Here is a 20339-nt window from a genome sequence, read left to right as displayed (position 1 = left end):
CCAGTGCAGAATGTAAGGACTTTGCGGCCTGGGTGGACAGGGTGGAAATCAAAGTAGGTTTCGACAGCGTCCAGAGGCCGAGGTGTTGATGCTCCGGAATCGGTGCACGGGAAGGGCCATATTCATTGTAACACTATGAAGATCACACTTTACTTACATTCCGGTATTTATCTATCGGGGCGCCAAGGCTATGCGGGACGCAATTGCAGTAATCTCGTCCCCAATCTCGATTTCGTGTACGTAGCTCTGGCATGATACACAGTTTACACATCTGACTCTAATATACAGGTTGTTGCAAAACTGTTCATGGACGATTACACTCGAGCCATCAGGGCGTTGTAGGAAGACCGAGTCGACTTGCTTGCATAGCGAAGCTTTCGCCTGAGCCTTCTACATGCAGCGCCTTGGAACATAAGAATGCATACTCTATTTCGAAATACTGTGCCCTGATCTATACTCGTTGAATTCGCGACGGTTCCGCCGACGGACGGGAGTCTTCCACAGTGGGCTTTGAGCAGATCCGTCTCATCCAGGCTACACTGGATACTCTACAGTTTGTCACGGCCAAGCAGTCGCTGACACTGCAGCGACGGCCGTGACTCTGATGGCTGTCTCTAGACCTCAGGGACAGGTAAGGAATACCATACAAATTCATACGATTTGGTTGCAGTTATGGTGTATCTTACATGGCGATATTGCCTGCAGCTTTGTGGGAGCCATCGTGCAAGGGTCGCAACACCGCTTCATCGGTGCTTAAGTGCCTTGACGCGCCGGTCCGCCAGCCAGCGATGCCACGCACAATTAAATCGACAGCGTTCGCTGCTGGTGGTTTCTTTGTCAGAGTATCGGTCGTCGAAGCGCAAGGTGCGTGTAGTAGGTGGATTGCTCGCCTGGCTCGATGCCCATCCGAGTTATATGACTCCCCTAAACGTCATCTGGTAACTTTATATGTGCAGACACCTGTAAGCACGCCTCAGCAGTGCAAGGGACAAAGAGGCAGCCCTGCCACTGCTTCGCTTGCTGCTGCCGAGCTTACAGCGTCAATCCGGGCTTGCAGCAGCCCTGCTCAGCTCCTGAACCTTTATCAGCTCCACGGCTCTGACTTCAACGCATTCCAGGCGCACACGGCACTCAACCGCTTGGTAGATGTGACCTCGTTTCCCCCTTCCGGAGACCTTGACCCTCAACTGAACGGGGTTTCCCTGGAAGACGGCCAGAGGACGCAGGAGCAACCCGGCGAGCTTCAATTCACACCTCAGTTAACGGGCAGGCTTCGTGTCCTTCAGGGCCAGGAGGTCGCGCAGCCGCCTCTGCACGGCGACCAGGACGAGGACGCTGAACGTCGGGAAAGCAACTACGAGGCCTCCACGTCAGAGTCGGCACCGGACTCCCCTCCGCAAGGCGTTCGGTCCCAGCAAAAGCTGCTATTACCGCAAAAAAGCAGTCAGCGCAGGCCGCAGGTTGCCGCAGGACAGCAGCTGCAGCTGCAACAAGAAGAGCAGCAAGAGCTTGGTAGCGCGATGCAAGTGCAGCAATCATTTGGTGTCAGCAAGAGTGGTAACCAGGCAGTTCAGCAACAGCAAGACCAGCAGCCGCTGCCGCCCCGCCGCCTCGTAGTGTCCATGGTTTCGGGCTTGGTGGCGATCCTGTCGCACGCCTGCCACAAATTAGACGGACGGGATGTGGCGGAGGCGGCACGCGCCCTGTCAAGGCTACGGTACCAGGACGCATCAATGCTGTGGCGGCTGGAGCAGCGCTCACTGAAACTCATGAAGGCGGGCCATCGGACGCGAGCACCTAAGGCAGTGGCTAGGAAAGAGGCTTCGGGAACTCGACAGCGTGGCAGCAGTAGCAGCAACAGCCTTCCTGCACGGTTAGATTCTACAGGGACAGCAGGGACAGCAGTGAAAGCAGGGACAGGTGCGCATAAGCTGAAGCAATCGCAGCAGCAATTGGATCGCCAATCGGATACGCAACAGCAACAACAGGACGCACAGGCCGGTATGGAAGCTGATGGCCTCTACACTTTAATTGCGGCCTTCGGCGCCATGGGTCATCGTCCGTCAGCAGCCTGGCGTGCCGCTGTCGTGCAAGCCACTGAACCGCACCTAACCACTTTTGCGGCCTCGCCTCGCGGCCGGCTGCCCCTGCTCATCTCATATCTAGGCGCTTTCGGCGCGACACCGCCGGTCGGCTGGCTGCGGGCAGCGTGCACCGCCATGCTACCACGATTAACGACGTGCACTCCTCCACAGCTGCGGGCGCTTGCAGCTGGGCTGGCAGCTATGAAGCACATCCCCGGGGGCGCCTGGATGGCAGAATATCTGGCAGCTAGCGAGCGGCAGCTGGCCGACTATTCAGCGTGGGAGCTTGTCTCGACGGTGGCGTCTCTGGCGAGATTGCGTTGCAGTCCGGGGGAGCTCTGGCTGGAGAGGTTTTACTCCTGCGCGGCGGCTCACGTGGGCACGACGGGGGGTTTGACCGGGCGCTTGGTGAGTCGGCGCGGATGTTTTCGGTAGATGCCCTAAAGCGCGAGGGGTGTATTTGGCCCGGGATTTAGCCGGGTTCGGGCAGGCATGGGTTGCTGTTCCTTTCAGGGAAGGGGTTCAAACAGGATTTGACGGGAGTCAAGGAGGTTTACATAAAACAGTTTTGCGCAGCAGCACCGATGAGTCGCTGCGCAAAATGGTGTTATGCAAGGCACAAAGGTTCCAAGGCCCTGCATTAAGCACGGAAGCGTGAATATCTACCACTAGCCCTCCTCACAGTCCTTTGCCACCTTCTCGCACATGCTCATTCCTCGTGCCCATTAAGCAGCTGCTGCCGCTGTCAACATTGTTGCTGGTGCAGGCCGCCGTCCTTCTGTCCTCGTTATCCCATCTCCAATGCAAGCCCGCGGGCGAGTGGCTCACACTGCTGCTCCTGGGTACGCGGCGCAGCCTTGGGGAGGCCACTGCAGAAGAGCTCACTGACGTTCTGGACACGCTTGCTCGTCTGCGCTTCCGACCCCCAGAGCTCTGGATGCAACAGTACTTTACTGCCTCCTTCCAGCGCCTGCCGTTTCAAACTCCGGAGCAGTGCTGCACGATGGCTGTGGCGTTGTCAAAGCTGGGCCGCAGGCCGCAGGCCTTGTGGCTGGGGGAGCTGGCACGACACATGGGCAGCAAGCTGGCGCTGATGCCGGCGGGGCAGCAGAGCTTAGCGCTGGCGGCTCTTGTGGAGCTAGGGTACGTGCCGTCATCGGCGTGGCTGGAAGCGTACGAGAAGCAGTCGAACGCGAAGTTGGCAGAGAACAGCGCGGAGGAGCTGTGCCGGGCGCTGGAGGCGCTGGTGAAGGTGGGCTTCCGGCCGCAGGTGAGCCTTGGAGCATGTGGATGGGTTATTTGCGCGTGCATGCATGGTCGGGAAGCGCGGGAATTAGGCACGCATGCAAGGAGACACGTTGGGAACTGGGCGAATCAGGAGGAGCCTGCGAACGGAATGATGGTGCTGTGCTGGTGTGCATTTTTGGAAAAATTTCGCACGTAGATAGCACCAGGACTGGGCATGTGCAGGTACAGCTCCGCGGCGAGGTAGCTTAGGCCGGCTACAGGCAGCTGCGCTTATTGGGGGTCTCCGGGGAAAACCCCGACTGCCCTAGGGGCACTGCCCGCAGCGCTTGAAGGCTCGCCTGCTTTTGGTGGCCTCTTGCTGTTGCTCACGCGCCGTCCTTGCTTAAGATTACTTCAAACCTGTTGGTTAACTGCTCTTTCTTGATATCCATCCCGCAGGCATCCTGGCTTTACGCGTTCATCATGGCCGCGTACTCCAAGCTGGACTCGTTTGGCTCTGCTCAGCTGGCCCTGATCTTCGACCGCCTGCCCGAACTAACCCCGCACGGCTCCTGGCTCGATGAGATCATCCAAATCTGCGCTGCAGAGGCCTCTATGCGGGCGATACAGCCCCAGACAGCCCAGCAGGTGCAGCAGCTGGAGCTAGCGGTGGCCACTCCTGAGCTGGCGCCGCATCATCAGCAGCCGGTGCAGGGGGCACCGCAGCGGGTGCTGACTGCGGACCAGCAACCAGCTGTCGCAGGTGAAGCTGTCGGTGCCGCCGGTGTGGATATAGCCGTTACCGCGACGCCGGCTTTGAGCACGGCGCAGCCAGTGCCTGTGCCTGAGGCTGAGGTCATTGCTTCAGTTGAAGTAGCCGCAGAGCTTCCGAGCTTGGAGACCGCGGTTTCGGAGCCGGCGGGAATAGGCTTGTTTGCGGCGGGTGCGGTGGATGTGAGTGCAATTACCAGTGGAATTACAACAGCAACTGGCAGCAGTGGCAACAGCTACTCAGCGGCCGCGGCAAGTGGCAGCGGGCTGTTCGTTCAGGATGTGAAAGGCTGGGACGCCCTCGAGCGGCTGGCGGCCGCGGATATTGACAGTGCGCCGGCGGCGCCCCATGGCACCATAGCCATATCTCCAGATCTAATTCCTGCTGTGGGCGGTGTGCTGTCGGCGGGGGCGGCTTGCGGTTCGCTGCTGAACGGGGCCGGGGCGGGCGTGGGCATGAGCTTGAGTATTCTGGGCGATGGCGGGGGGATGAACACAGTCGCGGATCTGGGCGCTGCGAACGGTGTCGGCAATGGCGCCGAGGCTGGCCCACTCCAGCGGTTGCAGGAGGTGGAACGAGTGCTTGTGGAGCCTGGCGCGGCGGCATCAGTAGCATTAACGGTAGCAGGTGCCACCAGCTGCAATTCACAAAGCAGAAGTTACGGCAACACGAGTATTAGCAATGGCAGCAGAAACCCCAGTAGGAGTTCCAGCGGAAATGGCAACGGCTCGCGAGTCACGAGTCGTGGCCGGGGACGCGGGGACGGTCCTGGCGGCGGCGATGATGGCGGGGCTCCTGGGGGCGAAGGGGGTGGCCGGTGGACCGACGAGCTAGCCGCAGATATGGAGGACCCAAGCCCAGTAGGCAGCGGCGCTGCAGCCGGCAGCGGGAGGGCGCCGGATGTGGGTTTGATACAGCGGCCGCGGGTTTCAAGGGCACCCGCCGCCGCTCTGCTCGCCGCGTCATCCTCCACAGCACCTCTTCGAGGTCCCGATCCCCTGTTTGGGGTTTCAACCACAGCAGCGTCAGGGGCGGCCGCTGCTTCTGCAGCTTCGCAACCCACGGTTGCCTTAGGCGGTAACTGGGGTCCAGATGAGGGTTTAGGGCTTGTTGCCCATCCTGCCACGGTCGCGGTGGTGACTTCGCAACAACCGAAGCTACGGCCTTCGAGCGCGGCGCCTCAGGCAAATACGACAGCCGCATCATCCGCTTCAGGGACTGCAATGGCGACGGCTGCCGCCTCAGACGCGGCTGTAGCCGGGACCAGCGGGACAACGGCAACCCCAGGCGGTAATGGCGCCAGAACTTTGTCGGCGAGCAGCAAACCCGTGCTGCCTTTCGGTGCTGCCGCGACGCAGGACACACAGCAGGTGGTGCCTCTAGCTTCAGCACCGGCGGCGCCAGCTACTGCCGGCACTTTCGCTGCCGGTGCAACCACCACTTCTGCCACCCAGGCGGGCAACGATGGACGGGTGCAGTACCTTGACAGTGCCTCTCTATCTCGCCTCATGGGCGCTCCGGACGGTCCTCCGGGCCCTGACTTCAGCAATTGCCAGAAACGCGCTAGGGAAAGCCGCGCAGTACGAGGCGGCGGCGGTGGCGGCCCCTTCCAGCTGGGCCGCATCTGGACGAACGAGGGTGCGGGAGGCGGTGCCGCGGCGGGTCCCATCACAGGACCAATTCCATCACCGTCGGGTTGACCCGCGCGCTTGGCGCTGAAACTCATTGCATGCCGAACTGGCATGGCTCGTGAGGGAACATGATTCGGCGTGGTGTGGTTTCCTCGTCAGTGTTTGCCCGTGAGTAGGCTGCGCGCAGAACCGGCGGACTAGCCGAGGTTGGATCTTCGTCGAACGTGTGGTCTCAACCTGTGCACAGCGCGATGTGTGCGTAGCATGCGCTTATGCTCAGCGTGTTTAGCAGCACGCGCTCCTGCGTGGATGTCTTTAGTTCATGTGGGTCAGCGATGAGCAGCGCCGGGGTGGGTCTGAGCACGACTATGTATCCCCGCACGTAAGCTCCCTTCTTCGGGCGGCAAAGCCCTGGCCTTTGCTGGCCTTTGCCGCCTTCAGCTTTGGTTTTGGATACTTTGAGAAGTCACAGGTCTTAGTAGGAGTAAAGTGTGGTAGGGCCGCTGTAATGGACTGGCGGTGTGGTAGTAGCCATGTGGACGTGGGGTATCTGCCAGCTGTAGTCAGGGACCATGTTTAGCCATGTAATGGGGAGTGAGTGTTAACCAGTTAACCAGTGAGTCACCAGCAGAGCTCTAGTAGCGGAGAGGGAGAGAATGGTACTGTGCGAGAGGGGGAATGGATGAGAATGTCCTTTTCGTAATCTCGTAGGCGAGCATGGTTGAGCCGTGTGAATGGCCTTATTTCGTAATGGGGCATGGGAAGCGGCAGAACATAGGAGTTGGTTGATATGCCTGCGGGCCCTTGCAGCCTCTGCGACCAAGCACCAATGCATTTCATGTTCATTTGAGGCCAGGTTATCATAGAGCAACAGGGGCTCGGCTTGCATGCAGCTTTGGAGGGCTTGAATGGGCGTGTGATGTCGCCGGTGTGCTGGATGTATGCGGACGCTTATGAGTTATGACCCCTTCAGGGGTCCCTGGGTGTTCGAGCAAAGGATCCAGCGGCGCTTGACTGTTCCATAACGCAGGTATTTCGTTTTCCATGAGCGGTGTTGATTCGTTTCGTTGAGGGTTCAGCTTGCCACACGGAGGGCCGAACTTCTCTATCTTGCGTGTCCAGCGTACACGCGTGTCCTGGTACTGGTTTGGAGTTGCCGTAGGGCCCTGTCGCGGCCATATGGCGATGTCATGACGTTTGATGCACGCAACTTGAGGCGCTGCTGAGTTGTATGTGTTTTGCGTCCCACGTGTAGGATGTGGACAAAGGCATTGCGCTCAAATGTAAGAAGCTCTGCCGTTATGCCAATTCATCTACTGGTAGCCCCGCCGCTCCAGCTGATCGTCTGAACTGACAACCCAGTCCTTCTGGACTTTCGAAAGAGGAACATGTTTGCCAGGTATGTACAGCAACAGCAAGCCTGCGATGGACATCCCATAGGATAGATAAGAAGTTCTTTCTTATAAATAGGGGCAGGATTCCACATGCTATTATTCTTGGCCTGATGGATTTAGCGGCTTCGTTGCCTCAGTCTGACTTGTTGACGCTCTGCCAGCAGTCCCGATGCGTGAAGCCATTGCCTGCTAGATACAAATGATATCTACTGTATGCTCGGTGAAGCGGGAAAAAGTGCATATAGCAGGTTCCCTTCATATTCTGTTGAGTTTCCTGAAGCATGGGCCTTATGACGACAGCGAGCCGGGCACGAGAACTGCGCGAACACATGTATTGCAGCACGATGACTCTTGACGACGCGCAACATATTTTGCATAGTAATATTGTATAATAAGTGATACATATAGAAACATCTTTCCATGGATGGGCCTTGACGTGGGTCTGTGTGCGTGCGCTCACTTGGCCTACGATGCCAGGTGCCCCAAGAATGCCATGACCACCATGTATACCCTGACTTTCTCCTGGATAGCATTCTATGCTTGGACGGGGGCATTTTCCTGCATTTACCAAACGCTTAACGCTGACGTGTTCGCCACAAGGCGCCTCGACACGCGAGCACAGCATGTAAAGGCAGACAACAATTAGTACTGGAATCTTGAGCGTACCTCATGTTTGGATCGAGCGCCCATGGGCCTGCCTTTTGCCAGTTGAAGGCAAAGGGGACGGTTCCTTGACTTGACCTGACGGAACGCCACCTTAACGTGGATACATATGGACAGCTGCGGCTATGTGCAAATGCAGTGTGTCACCCTTCCGGCTGTGGCGTCGAGGAAAGCCTCCATGAGACTGAGCGAATGTCAGCCTTCAAAGGTGAGGAAAGTGGGTTTAATTATCTTTACAATTGTAAGAAGGAATCTCAACAGTAGGGAGCTAATGCCCAAAGCAAAAGTGCTTCAACCACCTTAAGCCCTACCTCGCCTGCCCTACTCGTTCCGGAACTCCCATGCAGTCAGCCATGTCCCTGGCCTGGCTGAAACGCTTCGCCGACAAGCACCGGCTACTGCAGCGCGGCCTTACAGCAGCACAGCTGATCACAGAGCATATCATACCCCGTACGGCATATAACAAATGCGCTTTAACGGCGCTACTGCTTACCACAGCGGACGCCTCAGAGCGCGCTGCAGTTTCCCAGGGCCGCCCCTATTTTTTCGTCATCCATGCCCGTTCACGGCCCTTTGCGGAGACCCTCGCCAGCCTGTGTCACCATTTCGAACCAGAGCAGCAGCGACTTTGGCGGCGGCGGGCAGACGGTGAGGCGCTGCCGGCGCTCTCTGACGATGACATTTTCCTCTGGCTCGACGTCTTCGCCACGGTGGGTGTCGCTATGGCCCTTGCTGCCAAGCAATGCAAGCAAACCATGGCGATGCAACGAGAATGCCGCCCTCGCACAAAATTTCAGCAACTGCCGTAGCAACAGCCGTAAGGGGCGGCGTACATGTGCGTCGGCCTTTTGAGAAATACCTGTTGGCTTTCGTGCTGGGAGCCTTGAGGATCCGGCAGCGGCGTTATGGTGGAGCGGCTGGTCATAGCAGTGGCGAGTCTCGGTTTGCCGGCACACAACCGCACATGTGCATATACCACTACATAACGGTATTGCATAGCTGTATGGCACCCGTTCCCTCTCTGCTCAGAGTTCTCCGCCATCCACACGCATATTTACGTCCACGTACCCCTAATCCCGTCCCGTAATCCCATACCCTAAATCCCGTAACCCTAAATCCCGTAACCCTAACTTCCGTTTTGCAACAACAGAATCACCACATAGAGCCAGGGGAGCACTCCTCAGCGCTAGCGGTGTTGCAGGAGGCCCTGGCGGAAGCAGAGGAGGCGCTGCTCGTCATGGACCCGTACAGCACTGTCCTGCAGCGGATGTGGTGCATGTACGAGGCATGGCAGGCGTGCCGGTCCGGGCCCGGCAGGCTGAGGCTGCTGGCGGGTGACGTTGGGCACCATCAACTGCGGGAGGTGCGCGATGGGGACGTCATGGGGGCGATGGCTGATTTGGGGAAGAGGGCGGTGACCAGCGAGGGGGAGGGCCATTATATCAAATTCTAGCAGACGGGTGTTGGCAGGGCGGTGCCGGGGATATCCTGCCACACAACCGATAAGGGGACGTTAAATCTGTTGGCGCGTAACGGTATATGCTTTTGCCTGCTGGGTCATGTCCATGGGACCCGGGAAAGTGTTTGGCCGCATTGTTATCCCCTGCTGCCTTCCGCTGTAGGCCTTCACGGGACTCGACGTTAGCCGGGCACAGGCCACCAGCAATGACGACCGCGTGCTGCTGCTGGACGTCATCAAGCTCACGTCCGGCTGCGCCTCCCTGGACCTCGTGACCCGGGAGCTCAAGAACGGCCTCGTTGGCGCCGCGCTGGCTCAGCTGCCCGCGTCCGCGCCTGCCGCCACTTCCACCGAGTCCACCGACGACCAGGACGACGACGACACCAGCATCGTTCAGTCATTCAACGCCACTACGGAAGAGAACGGCGGCAGCAGTGTTCCCTGGAGCGATGATCTGGGTCGGAAGCTCTTCCTGGCGGCCACCATGTGTCATCTGAACGGCTGGTTGAACAATGCCCGGACGCTGTACGAGCGGTCCCTGGCCGGCCGCGAGCGGGCTTTGGGCCCCACTCACCCGGACACACTGGCCGCCATTCACGGCCTGGCCGGGCTGCTGGAGGCGCAGGGGCGCTACGCGGATTCGGAGCCGCTGTACCGGCGGGTACTGGCGGGGCGGGAGGCGGTGCTGGGGCCAGATCATCCGGACACGCTGGCGACGGCGGCAGGCTTCTCTTCGCTGCTTAAAGCGCAGGGCAAGTACTGCCGTGCGGAGCAGCTGGCGCGGCGGGCACTGGAGGGCCGGCAACGAGTGCTGGGGAATGAGAATGAGGAGACGCTGGCGTCAGTGCACTCTCTGGCGGTGCTGCTGCAGCTGGAGGGCAAGAATGCCGAGGCAGAGGCGCTGCACCGGCGGGCACTGGAGGGCTACGAGCGCGTCCTGGGGCCCGACCACCCGTGCACGCTGTGCTCGGTTGGCAACCTGGCGAGCCTGTACGAGGCGCAGGGGGAGTACAGTGCAGCGGAGCCGCTGTACCGGCGCAGCCTGGCATGCAGCGAGCGGTTGCTGGGCCGCGACGACCCGCGCACGCTGGGGCCCCTCAACAGCCTGTCGGCGCTGCTTGATGCGTTGGGAAGGTGGGACGAGGCGGAGCCGCTGTACCGGCGGGCGGCCGCGACAAGCGAGCGGGTGCTCGGACGAGACCATCATGACACCTTCAGAGCAGTGAACAACTTGGCGGGGGTGCTGAAGGCACAAGGGAAATACGCGGAGGCGGAACCGCTGCTGACCCTAGCTCTAGAGGGCAGGGAGACGCTGCTGGGCCCGCAGCACCCGGAAACGTACGCATGCGTGAACAGCCTCGCGGGTTTGCTCAAAGCGCGTGCCAAGTACGAACAAGCTGTCGTACTGTACGAGCGCGCTTTGGCTGGCCGCGAGGCGACGCTGGGCCCGGAGCATCCTGAATCGCTGGCATCACGCAGCGAGCTGGCAGCGGTGCTGGTGCGCCTGGGCCGGTACACGGAGGCGGAGGCGATGGCGGCACGGGCGCTGGAGGGGCGGGAGCGTGGCTCTGGGCCGAAGAGCCCGGATGCGTTGGCGTCGGTGGACGTGCTGGCGTCAGTGCTGATGGCACGTGGCAAGTACGATGCGGCGGAGCCGCTTTTCCGCCGGGTGTTGGAGGGGAGGGAGCGGGCGCTGGGACAGGATCACCCCGATACCCTGAACTCGATGTGCAGCCTGGCCGGGCTGCTGAAGGCGCAGGGACGCTTCCGTCAGGCGGAACCGCTGTACTCGCGAGCGCTGGCGGCCCAGGAGCGGCTCCTGGGTCCGCAGCACCCGGAGACGCTAGCCTCGATGCACGGCCTGGCGGCGCTCGCTAGGGCGCATGGCACATATGGCAATGCGGAGCGTCTGGCGCGGCGGGCGCTGTACGGCAGGGAGGTGGCGTTGGGTGTTGACCACCCGGAGACGCTGGCGTCCGCGTGTGTGCTCGCTGGTGTGTTGAAAGCTCGCGGTCGGTACGACGATGCGGCGCCGCTGTACGAGCGCGCGTTGGAGGGCCGGGTGCGGCTGCTGGGCGCTAATCACCCGGACACGCTCACGTCACGTTATTTGCTAGCAGGTCTGCGCAAGGCGCAGGGCCGCTACGGCGATGCGGACGCGATGCATCGGGCGGTATTGGAGCAACGAGAGGCCGTGCTGGGAGCCCGTCATCCCGACACGCTCAGCTCTGTGAGCGCGCTGGCGGGTGTGCTGACAGCCGCGGGTCATGGTCTGGAGGCCGCCCCGCTGCTGCGGCGCGCACTAGAGGGCCGCGAGCGCGTGCTGGGACCCGACCACCCCGATACACTGCATTCCGTCGCAGCCTTTGCGGGCCTGATGCGATGGAGGGGAATGTACGACATGGCGGACGCGTGGTGCGTGCGCGCGCTGCAAGCCCGGCAGCGGTTGCTTGGCGCCGATCACCCGGACACGCTCGCGTCGCTCAACAACCTTGCCGTACTGCTGCGCTGCCAAGGAAAGTACGACAAGGCTGAGCAGGCTTGTCGCCGGGCGCTGGAAGCCCGTGAACGGGTGCTTGGTCCCGATCACCCGGACACGCTCTCCTCAGTGAACACGCTTGCGGGGGTGGCGAGGTGCCTTAGCCGGTACGATGAAGCCGAGGCGCTTTGGCTGCGAGCCCTAGAGGGTCGGCGGCGAGTGCTGGGGCGGTCTCACCCCGACACGGCGGCGGTGGAGAGGGTTCTAGAGGGCCTTGCTCGGCTGCGGCGGTGCTGCGGCTTGACGGAGGCCCTGACTCCGTCGTTCCAGGGTGGGAAGGAGTCAGGGCGGCTTGCCGGGAAGGGCATGAGCGAAAGCACCGGCACCAGCGCCAGTGTCAGCGTCATCGGCAGCGGCACCAACGCAAACGCTGGCAGCAAATGTGGCTGTGTTGCGGTCTTGAAGGTCAAGGTCACGGCGGCGGCGGCGACGGCGGAGTGCGCGACACACGCGGACCACGAGCCGGACCAGGCCCCGACTGGCACGCATGACCGCGGGCCGAATCATGGTTGTGGTTGGTGCAGAGGGCTGCTGGGGATATTTGGGTCGCACGCCAAGGTAATGCCCACGGAATTTTAGGTACACGACCAACCGGGCCGGGATCGGGCTGGTTGGATGGATAGCGGTCTCGACCCGCCGCCGCCACCCGCCCACCATGGCCATGGCCGTCCAAGCTTTCGGGATATGGGGCAAAGGAGAAACGAGAGCCTAGACATGACCGGAAAGCCAACGGGAAATGGGCCCCGGGGTGCCGGAAACCCCAGCCCAGGCTACGCTTGTCAGCCAACGGTGGGCGCAATGAGGACCGGCGGAAGGCGAGTGCTGGCTGTCATGCTGCCATCGGGATGCGACAAGGCAAGGCAGGGCAGGGCAAGGCAAAAGCAAAGGCAGAGGGTGTTCATCGTTGAAATTGGGAAGGGCCGCTAATAATCAGCCGCTCACGAGTTATTGACACTCCCCTCTCACTTCTCCTGACGAGTGAAGCGAGTGATGTGAGAACTTAGCCCCTGACCCAGCTGTGACCAATGTTACAGGCGACCCTCTCGAGCCATGCGGCACCAGGCACATGGCCGTCTTTGTTGGTTTATTTTTTGGTTGATGCAACGAGCATGTGGGACGTACAGAGCGAAGATCCGGACTGGAGAAGACGTAGCTTGTAACATAGGTTTTGTTGTTGTTGTTGTTGTTGATGTTGTTGATGGGGGCGTTGTTGATGGGGTGTTACACTGTGGGCGGCTCGCCCCGAGAAAGGACGAGCACCGGGGGCCCTGACCGGGGGCCGAAACACAGCGCAGGGGCAGGCGCGCGGCTCTACGTCCGTTGTTGTTGTTGTTGTTGTTGTTATTGTTGTTGTTAATTGTAAATTGTCGGTACACGCCGATGAGAGGTCGGCTCGTCACCCGATCGGTCGGAGAGGCCGCGGTAGTTCCGTGTGTGGTGTACTTGTAGCTGAAGGTAACGGTTGCACACATCGACGGGTTGCAGAATTATCCTTTTCAGTGCAACAAAGCGGGATGATGCTCAATTGTTGCGCATCGCCGTGCTGCCGGGTAGGCTGATACGTTTAGGCTGTCGTGTGGCCGCTATTTTGCACCGCACGCTGCGGCAGCGGCTCTTTTCCACGACCGAACCCGTGTTTGTGCTTTCCTGGTGGTTACTCAAACTTTTTTGAATTGATAATATCTCGCAAGATTGCGAAGGGTATAGTATACCGAAGGCAGTGGCGAGTCAGAGCATGAGAGTGGCGTCGTCGCCAAAGTCCCGGGTGTTTGCTTGCTGAGGGCAGGAGGAGGGCGGGGCCTCGAATAAGGTCCTGCAAGTCAACCTTTCCTATCATCCACCGATGCCACAAACAGGTGGGGGGGGTTGCGTTGCTTGCGTCGGCATGTATCTTACCAGCCGTGTGGGCTCACCCTTGGGTGAAGGGCCTTGTGGGGCAGCTCCAGGGTGGCCAAGTCTCCTCCTTCATTCCCCAACTCTCCACCTTGCGAAGTCAGAAATAGGCTCACTGAGGGAATTTCATTTCATTGGTGAGCCAGCAGCGATCGTTTGCTAAGTTCTTTTGAGCCTATGAGCTCAGCACTAGGAGATGGAAAGAGGGCTATGTGCCGGTGGCTGTCTGCACGCCACCGCGATTAGTTGGCGCCACTGCCATTTTTCTGACATATGATAATTTTGGCGCATGGCCACTTTTGTGCCATTTGGTTGTGAGACCCCAAGCGCACTTTGCACCTCACATAGCCTGATTAGGCAGTTCGCGTGTCCGGAGAGTGGGGCTCGCCGTACTTACCTAGTAGTACAGGGTCACGTGTCGTATATTGCAGTACGAGTACGGCGGCTGCCCAGTTGTGCATGCGTCGCTTGGGCTCACCTGTTGGCCCAGCACGCCCACGGGTTGATTAAGTACGACAGTTTCGGCGACGAGAAGTAGAATTTTCTTTAACGCGGCTGGCAGCATGCGTTACAGTGCTGACATTTATTGTATACTATTTATTGTATACTATATTACATACATGCATTCGAAACTTTATTATGTGTTTTCTTATGTTTATAATATAAAGTTAACATCGTTCGTGTGTACGCATACGCACGCGCGGTTCGTGGACCATGTTTCATTTCTAAGGAGTCGCGGATGGAGTTGATGGTGTCGTACGCGCGGAGGTGCTTGACATGTGAATACCCGCCCCCTTGTTATTGCGCTTGCGGCCGCAGGGGATCTCCTGACGTGTGATTCTTGTGCGGCATCCGATGTTACAAACGCTGCATCCGCCATCCTGCTACGCGTTATGTTCACGGCGCTGCTGAGCGCCGTAACGCGATGTTCTGACGCTAGAAACCGCATACAGCCATTTTAGAAGTCGCCCCTGTTTTTTTGTAAGAAGATTGTCTCTTGACAGTTCAGGGACCCCGATGTGCTTGCTCCGATTGGACCTTGTCGGCCATTGTTTGTTGCCAAAGACTGTACTCTACCCCTAGTGGGAATATCGGTACACTCCGGAAAGGTGTTATCCGCTGGACCGCTGGCCACCGTGGTTCTTCGGTTTGGTTTGTGGGACCCTCCGGTGCTGGAGGCCGCGAACAGAACTCCGGTAAGTCAACGTCACATGATGAAAGCTGGAGGTGTACGTACGTATGTGCATATGTGGTACTGGCATCTTGGGTAGGGCTAGTGCCGTACTTGGTGCCGTACTTCATCGTACGTACATGCGTGATAGATTTTTGACATGGCGTTGTAATTTAATTGAAGATTACTTGTCTTCGCTGTACGGTAGCGCAGTAGTAACGGAAGAGAGGAAATAGGCAAAATCAGCTTCGGCTCAACAACGGTGCAGTGCTGCGGTGCATCTCTTAATTATCATGATGCATGCAACTCAAATGGTGCTGGCGGCTGAGCGGCACCACTTTGCGACGCACACGGCGCTCGTGTTGCGCGGCGCCTGTATTGACGGCGCTCGTTTTGAGGCTTCATCATCATCACGCTGTCGGTGTTTTTGTCTTCATCCCGGCGTTCGTCGCCACCGTCACCACGCGGTCGCATCTTATACGGCCTAAGTCATGTACGACCGCTGCCTTGTCATCAGAGGAGACTATTCGTAAGTATCCGTGTATAACAATTTGGGTCGACTTCCTTGGCTACCGAGGTTAGGGATTATGAGGGCCGGAAAAGGGAGATGGTGCACATGCGAATGCATTCATCCGCATTTAGGCATAAATAAAGGCCTCAGGCGCACACGGCATCTGCATCGACGGATACAGGGCACGCACGGTGCCTGGTTCGACGGATACCAGCCTTACAGTACAACACCAGATGTGCGCGATGACAGAGTTACTTTTACGCCTATCTGCCCTGACCACGCCGTACTCCAGTACAACAGGCCCGAGAACCTATATAGGTACCCGGGCACCCTGTCCTTGCATCAACAACCCAAGTACCCCCTCCAACCACCTCCCAACACGCACAAAACTCATCCTGCCCAGCATGAATAACTGCTACACCTGGCCATCGCCTGCCATGTGTGGACGCGTATGCATGAATGCATGCATTGATGCAAAGTAATGCTTTGGGGGGATCACATTTAAGCAAGCTCGGATGAACTGCCGGAAGGCGGCGTCCAAAGCTCAAAACCGCCGATGAGTATCAAGGCAATGAAGCGCGTTTTTTTTCTGTACCCGTCGTCTGGTGTCGTGCTAATGTCCTCGAGCCCCTTGGCGTCCAGCTTTGTGCAGATGAGATGCAGCTTTTACCGAGAGGATGTACTAATGGTGGTGGTGGTAGTAGTAGAGGTCACGCCTAAGGCTACAACTTCGTCACTAAGTCAAGCCGTGAATGGGAGGTGTGTATGGTACACCTCAACTCTGTAAAGCACTAGTGGTACAACAACTACAGACAACTGCAGACCTACCTGTCATCGTATACATATGCGCGCGCAAGGGCACAGTGGTAGCGGGGGCCGGGAGGGAGCACAGGACACGGCCCATAAAGGCACTCCCCCATCGATCTTTTTCCTCTCTCACATCATCAAGCAAACATGCACTCTTCATGCACTAGCTCTGCACAGCAGCCAACCCCACATGTCATTGCCGCCACCAACAGTAAACCCCCAGGACCAGCCTACTACCCAACCCAGGACCTGGGGCCCCTGCCAACCAGCCCCCGTTCTACAGCTCACCAAACTCGTAATGACCTGGTGCTGTATCCTCAACCTCGGCGGCGGCGGTGTTGACGGCGGCTTCTCCGTCCGACGGAAACTCCGGCTCCTCATCTGCGCCCTCCCCATCGTACATTCCCACATCGTACTCCTCCTCAAAGTCATAGCCCATATCCGGCTCTGCCATGCACTCCGCGATTTCGCCTTCGCTCATGGCCGTCATGCCGCACGACCCGTATTCCCCGAAGTGCCCGTAATCGCCCTCGAGGCCGCTGCCCGCCTCGCTCTCCTCCAGAGGTGTCCCCTCCAGGTAACCCACTTCCGCTTCCTCCATGCCACTGCCAACCTGCTCGCCCATGACACCATCATTTTCGTCGGGTTCATGTCCCGGGGCACAGGATAGCTCCCAGGGGGCCACGTGGGGTACGTAGCCCAAGCCGCCGCCCGGGGTGTCGGGCCAGTGGTCGAGCACCTCGTAAGGCGCCAGCGACTTGGACACCGCCAGCAGCAACAACGGCTCACTGCCGTTGTTCCACACCTAAGGGGGGGTGGGTTGTGGGGAGAATGTAGCGAGTGCAAGTGCGAGTGCTGCGAGGGCGTGAATGCATGTGAATGCCACACATCTACACATGTTGAGTTCTTTCCGCGTGCATTTGCGGAACCACCTGGGTGGTGCACCTGGTATGCATGCACACGCGCACAAGGCGTGTGCACACATAGGCACACACACATACACACATTGTAGGCTTACCAACGTATCCACCAACATACACAGATATGCTGTGAGATACTGCAGCCCAGGGTGGGGGCTCGGGCCCCTCTCCCCCACCCCCCACCCAGCCAACTCCCCACCTGGTGTAATTGGCCCTGGGGGTTAAACAGCGCATGACCTGCCAAGGGGGAGAGGGAGCGGGTTCGTAGCGGCATGAGCTGGGAGGATGCATCCCCCTCGCAGGAAACTGCTTTCTTAAGGCGCAGAGTACGGCGATCTCTTTCCATGGCCTTAGGCCACGAGACATGTCGCTCAGCCGGATGGGCAACGACTTAGGCGGTTAAGAAGTTGACTGCAACCTACTGCACATTTCGTGCAAGTCTCACCCGGTCCTACGATAATCTCAACGGGTGATATCTCCTCGAATGCCCAGTATGAATATGCACCAGAGCCGCTCAACACATACAACCACTCGTCGGCCTCGAAATGGCGGTGTGGAGGCCATCCATGGCCCGGATTAATAGAAAGCTGGAGCATTTCAAGGCTATCCTCGCCATTAGCATGCTTGCTGGCAAGCATCCTGCCTTCCCATGTGCCCTCTGCGTAAGGGTCGGACACGTATTGCGCTTCTTCGGCGGTAAATGCATACGGTGGATACAATGTCCTGCAGTGAGCACGCTGTTCGCCACTAATAAAATGTGTCATCAGAAGCAATAGAGTAACAAACAGGCTGCACATTGCGTGAGTTTCCATGGTCAACCAACTGTTGAAGTGACTGATTGGCTTTATGCAAGCACGTTAAGCAGCATTGGGAAAGAATCTAAACATTAAGGAAAGTAAAAGACTACTTGTAACAAGCACTTGGATCATCAAGCAGTTATGGGACATGTTGCGACGTCCGGCCGTACAGGTCGTCGAAACGAGGTGTCGCGGCAAGGACTTCTTTCAAGGCTAACAGCTTGCTCGTTGTCACTACAGTTCGGCCGAGGACAAATTATATGGGAAAACTTCCGTTTTTGTTTCTGTAATTATCACTTCGACCGGCTTTTCCCGTTTCCTGCATACACGTGAAAATGGCAACGGTCTTTCACAAATGTTCAGCACCTATTTTTCATTTACGTAGAGTAAAAGCCGCCACTCGATTGCACTGTAGACTGCGTAGACCAACTACCTTTGCAGCGGCGGTGGCGTCGCCGCCAGAAAATGCCGCATCTTCAGATGCGGTTATTCAATTGGCCTCGAGCCAATCTTCTGTTTCTGGTTCATCAGGTCCGCCAACGGCACCGTCGGCATTCCTCGCCCTCGGCGTCGACCCAATGCTTGCGGTAAAACACATTTTTTATGCATGCATATGGGGGCCTCAAAATTTCCGCCTATAACCGGTCCTGGCGGATAATTATGCGTGTGCCTATAGCGCCGCTCTCAACCCCGCCCTCATTCCCTAAGGCTGTCCTTCCAACCACCAGGGGAAACATCGCTTCCCTTTCTGTATGCACCCAGCAGCTTTGCCCTGCCTCCCCCCCCGCGCTGGCATCCTCTCATTTCCCCCCTTCCCCCCTTCGACCTCAGCAAACTCAAACTGCTCGTCCCCCTCCCACTGCCATAACAACTGCCACCGCCGCAGCAGCAGTGACAGCACCTCAGCGGTCCTAAGAACCTCGCAGCGTTATGGCCGCCAGCATTTGACCCACCCACGCCCCACACGGTGTGTTTTCTACCTCGCCTGACACCCCCCTCCCCGCCAACTTTCTTTCCCTTGCTCCCCACAGGAGGCCCTTCCCTCCCTAGACGTGACGCGCCCCTCTCCCATCCAGGCGGCTGCACTGCCTGCCGTACTGTCCGGCGCAAACTGCGCCATTCAGAGCTACACTGGCTCGGGGAAGGTGGGAGTGCGAGTGGGAGTGGGTGGGTGGGTGTTACGATGACAAACCAGCAAACTACAGACAGACAGATGGTCAGACAGACTGACAGATAGATGGACGTTCTGGCCAGGCGACGCCGGACGAAGGCAAATAGGGTTGGGGGCGGGGGGCTCGGGGCCGGGGAGGCCGGAAAGAATGTGCATTCGCATGGCGTGTCGTGGTAGTGGGGTCGGGTCGGGGGTCGGGGGCTGGGGAGGGGCCGCTCATTGGAGGCTGGGGCCTGGAAGGTCATAGACAACCCATACACACACACACACCAGTCTTCCCCCCAACCGGCGCTCCTGGGCGGTGTCTGTGTCGCTTGCCCCTAAATCGTACACCCCTCAGACTCTGTCGTACTTGTTGCCGGCGCTGACACTGGCGCTGCGCCGCGCGGAGAGGCTCGCTGCGGACCCCACCACACCCCGTCGAGGGAACGTTCCGGATGTACCCGTACAGGTACGAGTGTTCGTGTGCGTGTGTGTGCGTGTGTTCGTGTGCGTGTGTATGGTGTGCGTGCGTGATGGGTGGTGCGGGATGGTGGGTGGGTGTGCTTTCCTTAAGTGCATGTGCAGGGTCGTATGTGCACTGTACGACGGGCATGCGTGCGGGTTAATAACCCGTTACCCCGCCATCACCCCCTCGCCTCGGGAAGCCCCGTGACCCCCCTAGGACAGCCCTCCATGTAGACCTTGTTCCCGTCCTCTCAACCAATACCACATCTACAACCAATACCACGCAGCACGCCCCAGTACAGCTGTCCTACCCTCCCGGCTCGGCTCCCGGTATGAGCGCATACGGTCGCCCCCTTCTCAACCCCCCCCCCGCCCGGGCAGGTGCTGGTGGTGGCGCCCTCGCAAGAGCTGGCGATGCAGATAGTGAGGGTGGCCAAATCCCTGATGCCGGACAATGTACGGCGGTACGCCGTACAGCAGGTCATCGGGGGAGCCAACCCCAAGCGCCAGGCGGAGGCTCTGGCTCTGGTGCCCGGGCCGCTGGTGGTGGTGGGTACACCGGGTGAGTGCGTGTGTGTGTATGTGTATGTGTACGGCACATGGCTGTGGGGACTAGGGAGAGGGGGAGAGGGGTTGCGGGCGTCAGCGAGATGACGGGGGTGATCCCCCCTAGACCGTTGTCATTACCCCGGGGGGTGTCCTCCGACGTCGTGGTGTTGTGTGTAGTTTCCCGACCCCAACCCCGAACCCCGAACGGCACTGGTACCACCCCCAACCGCCCCCCAACCGCCCCCCAACCGCCCCCCAACTGCCACTCCGCAGGTCGTCTTGCGGATATGATCCGCAGCGGGTC

At 59.0% G+C, this 20339-nt stretch overlaps 4 protein-coding genes across 4 annotated transcripts in view; 3 read left to right on the top strand and 1 right to left on the bottom strand.

The window, feature by feature from the left end:
• Positions 1 to 604: 604 nt before the first annotated feature.
• Positions 605 to 5783, top strand: VOLCADRAFT_107685 (uncharacterized protein; the record flags this gene model as incomplete). Its single annotated transcript, XM_002957426.1, has 7 exons — positions 605 to 631; positions 787 to 864; positions 957 to 2189; positions 2256 to 2492; positions 2818 to 3354; positions 3771 to 4985; positions 5538 to 5783. The coding sequence occupies 7 exons, from the start codon at positions 605 to 607 to the stop codon at positions 5781 to 5783; spliced, it is 3573 nt and encodes a 1190-aa protein (XP_002957472.1).
• A 2097-nt stretch (positions 5784 to 7880) lies between these two features.
• Positions 7881 to 12370, top strand: VOLCADRAFT_107684 (kinesin-like protein with TPR domains; the record flags this gene model as incomplete). The annotated part of the gene is made up of 4 exons (XM_002957425.1): positions 7881 to 7979; positions 8119 to 8481; positions 8922 to 9134; positions 9394 to 12370. 4 exons carry the CDS (start codon positions 7881 to 7883, stop codon positions 12346 to 12348), a joined length of 3630 nt encoding a protein of 1209 aa, XP_002957471.1. The 3' UTR covers positions 12349 to 12370.
• Positions 12371 to 16428: 4058 nt separating this feature from the next.
• Positions 16429 to 17667, bottom strand: VOLCADRAFT_119720 (uncharacterized protein; the record flags this gene model as incomplete). The annotated part of the gene is made up of 3 exons (XM_002957381.1): positions 16429 to 16956; positions 17271 to 17308; positions 17517 to 17667. 3 exons carry the CDS (start codon positions 17665 to 17667, stop codon positions 16429 to 16431), a joined length of 717 nt encoding a protein of 238 aa, XP_002957427.1.
• Positions 17668 to 18920: 1253 nt separating this feature from the next.
• The window catches only part of VOLCADRAFT_68157 (uncharacterized protein), a gene marked incomplete at both ends in the record, with an annotated part of 4010 nt that continues 2591 nt past the window's right edge, over positions 18921 to 20339 (top strand). Inside the window, 3 exons of the mRNA XM_002957424.1 lie at positions 18921 to 19013; positions 19380 to 19478; positions 19868 to 20056. Of these exons, the coding sequence (XP_002957470.1) occupies positions 18921 to 19013; positions 19380 to 19478; positions 19868 to 20056 (381 nt within the window). The remainder of the gene's footprint in view (positions 19014 to 19379; positions 19479 to 19867; positions 20057 to 20339) is intronic.

Source organism: Volvox carteri, assembly GCF_000143455.1.
Source record: "Volvox carteri f. nagariensis unplaced genomic scaffold VOLCAscaffold_73, whole genome shotgun sequence".
Lineage (NCBI taxonomy): Eukaryota > Viridiplantae > Chlorophyta > Chlorophyceae > Chlamydomonadales > Volvocaceae > Volvox > Volvox carteri.
The sequence above is the reverse complement of the archived record's forward strand: the minus strand, read 5'-3'. Positions and strand labels throughout refer to the sequence as shown.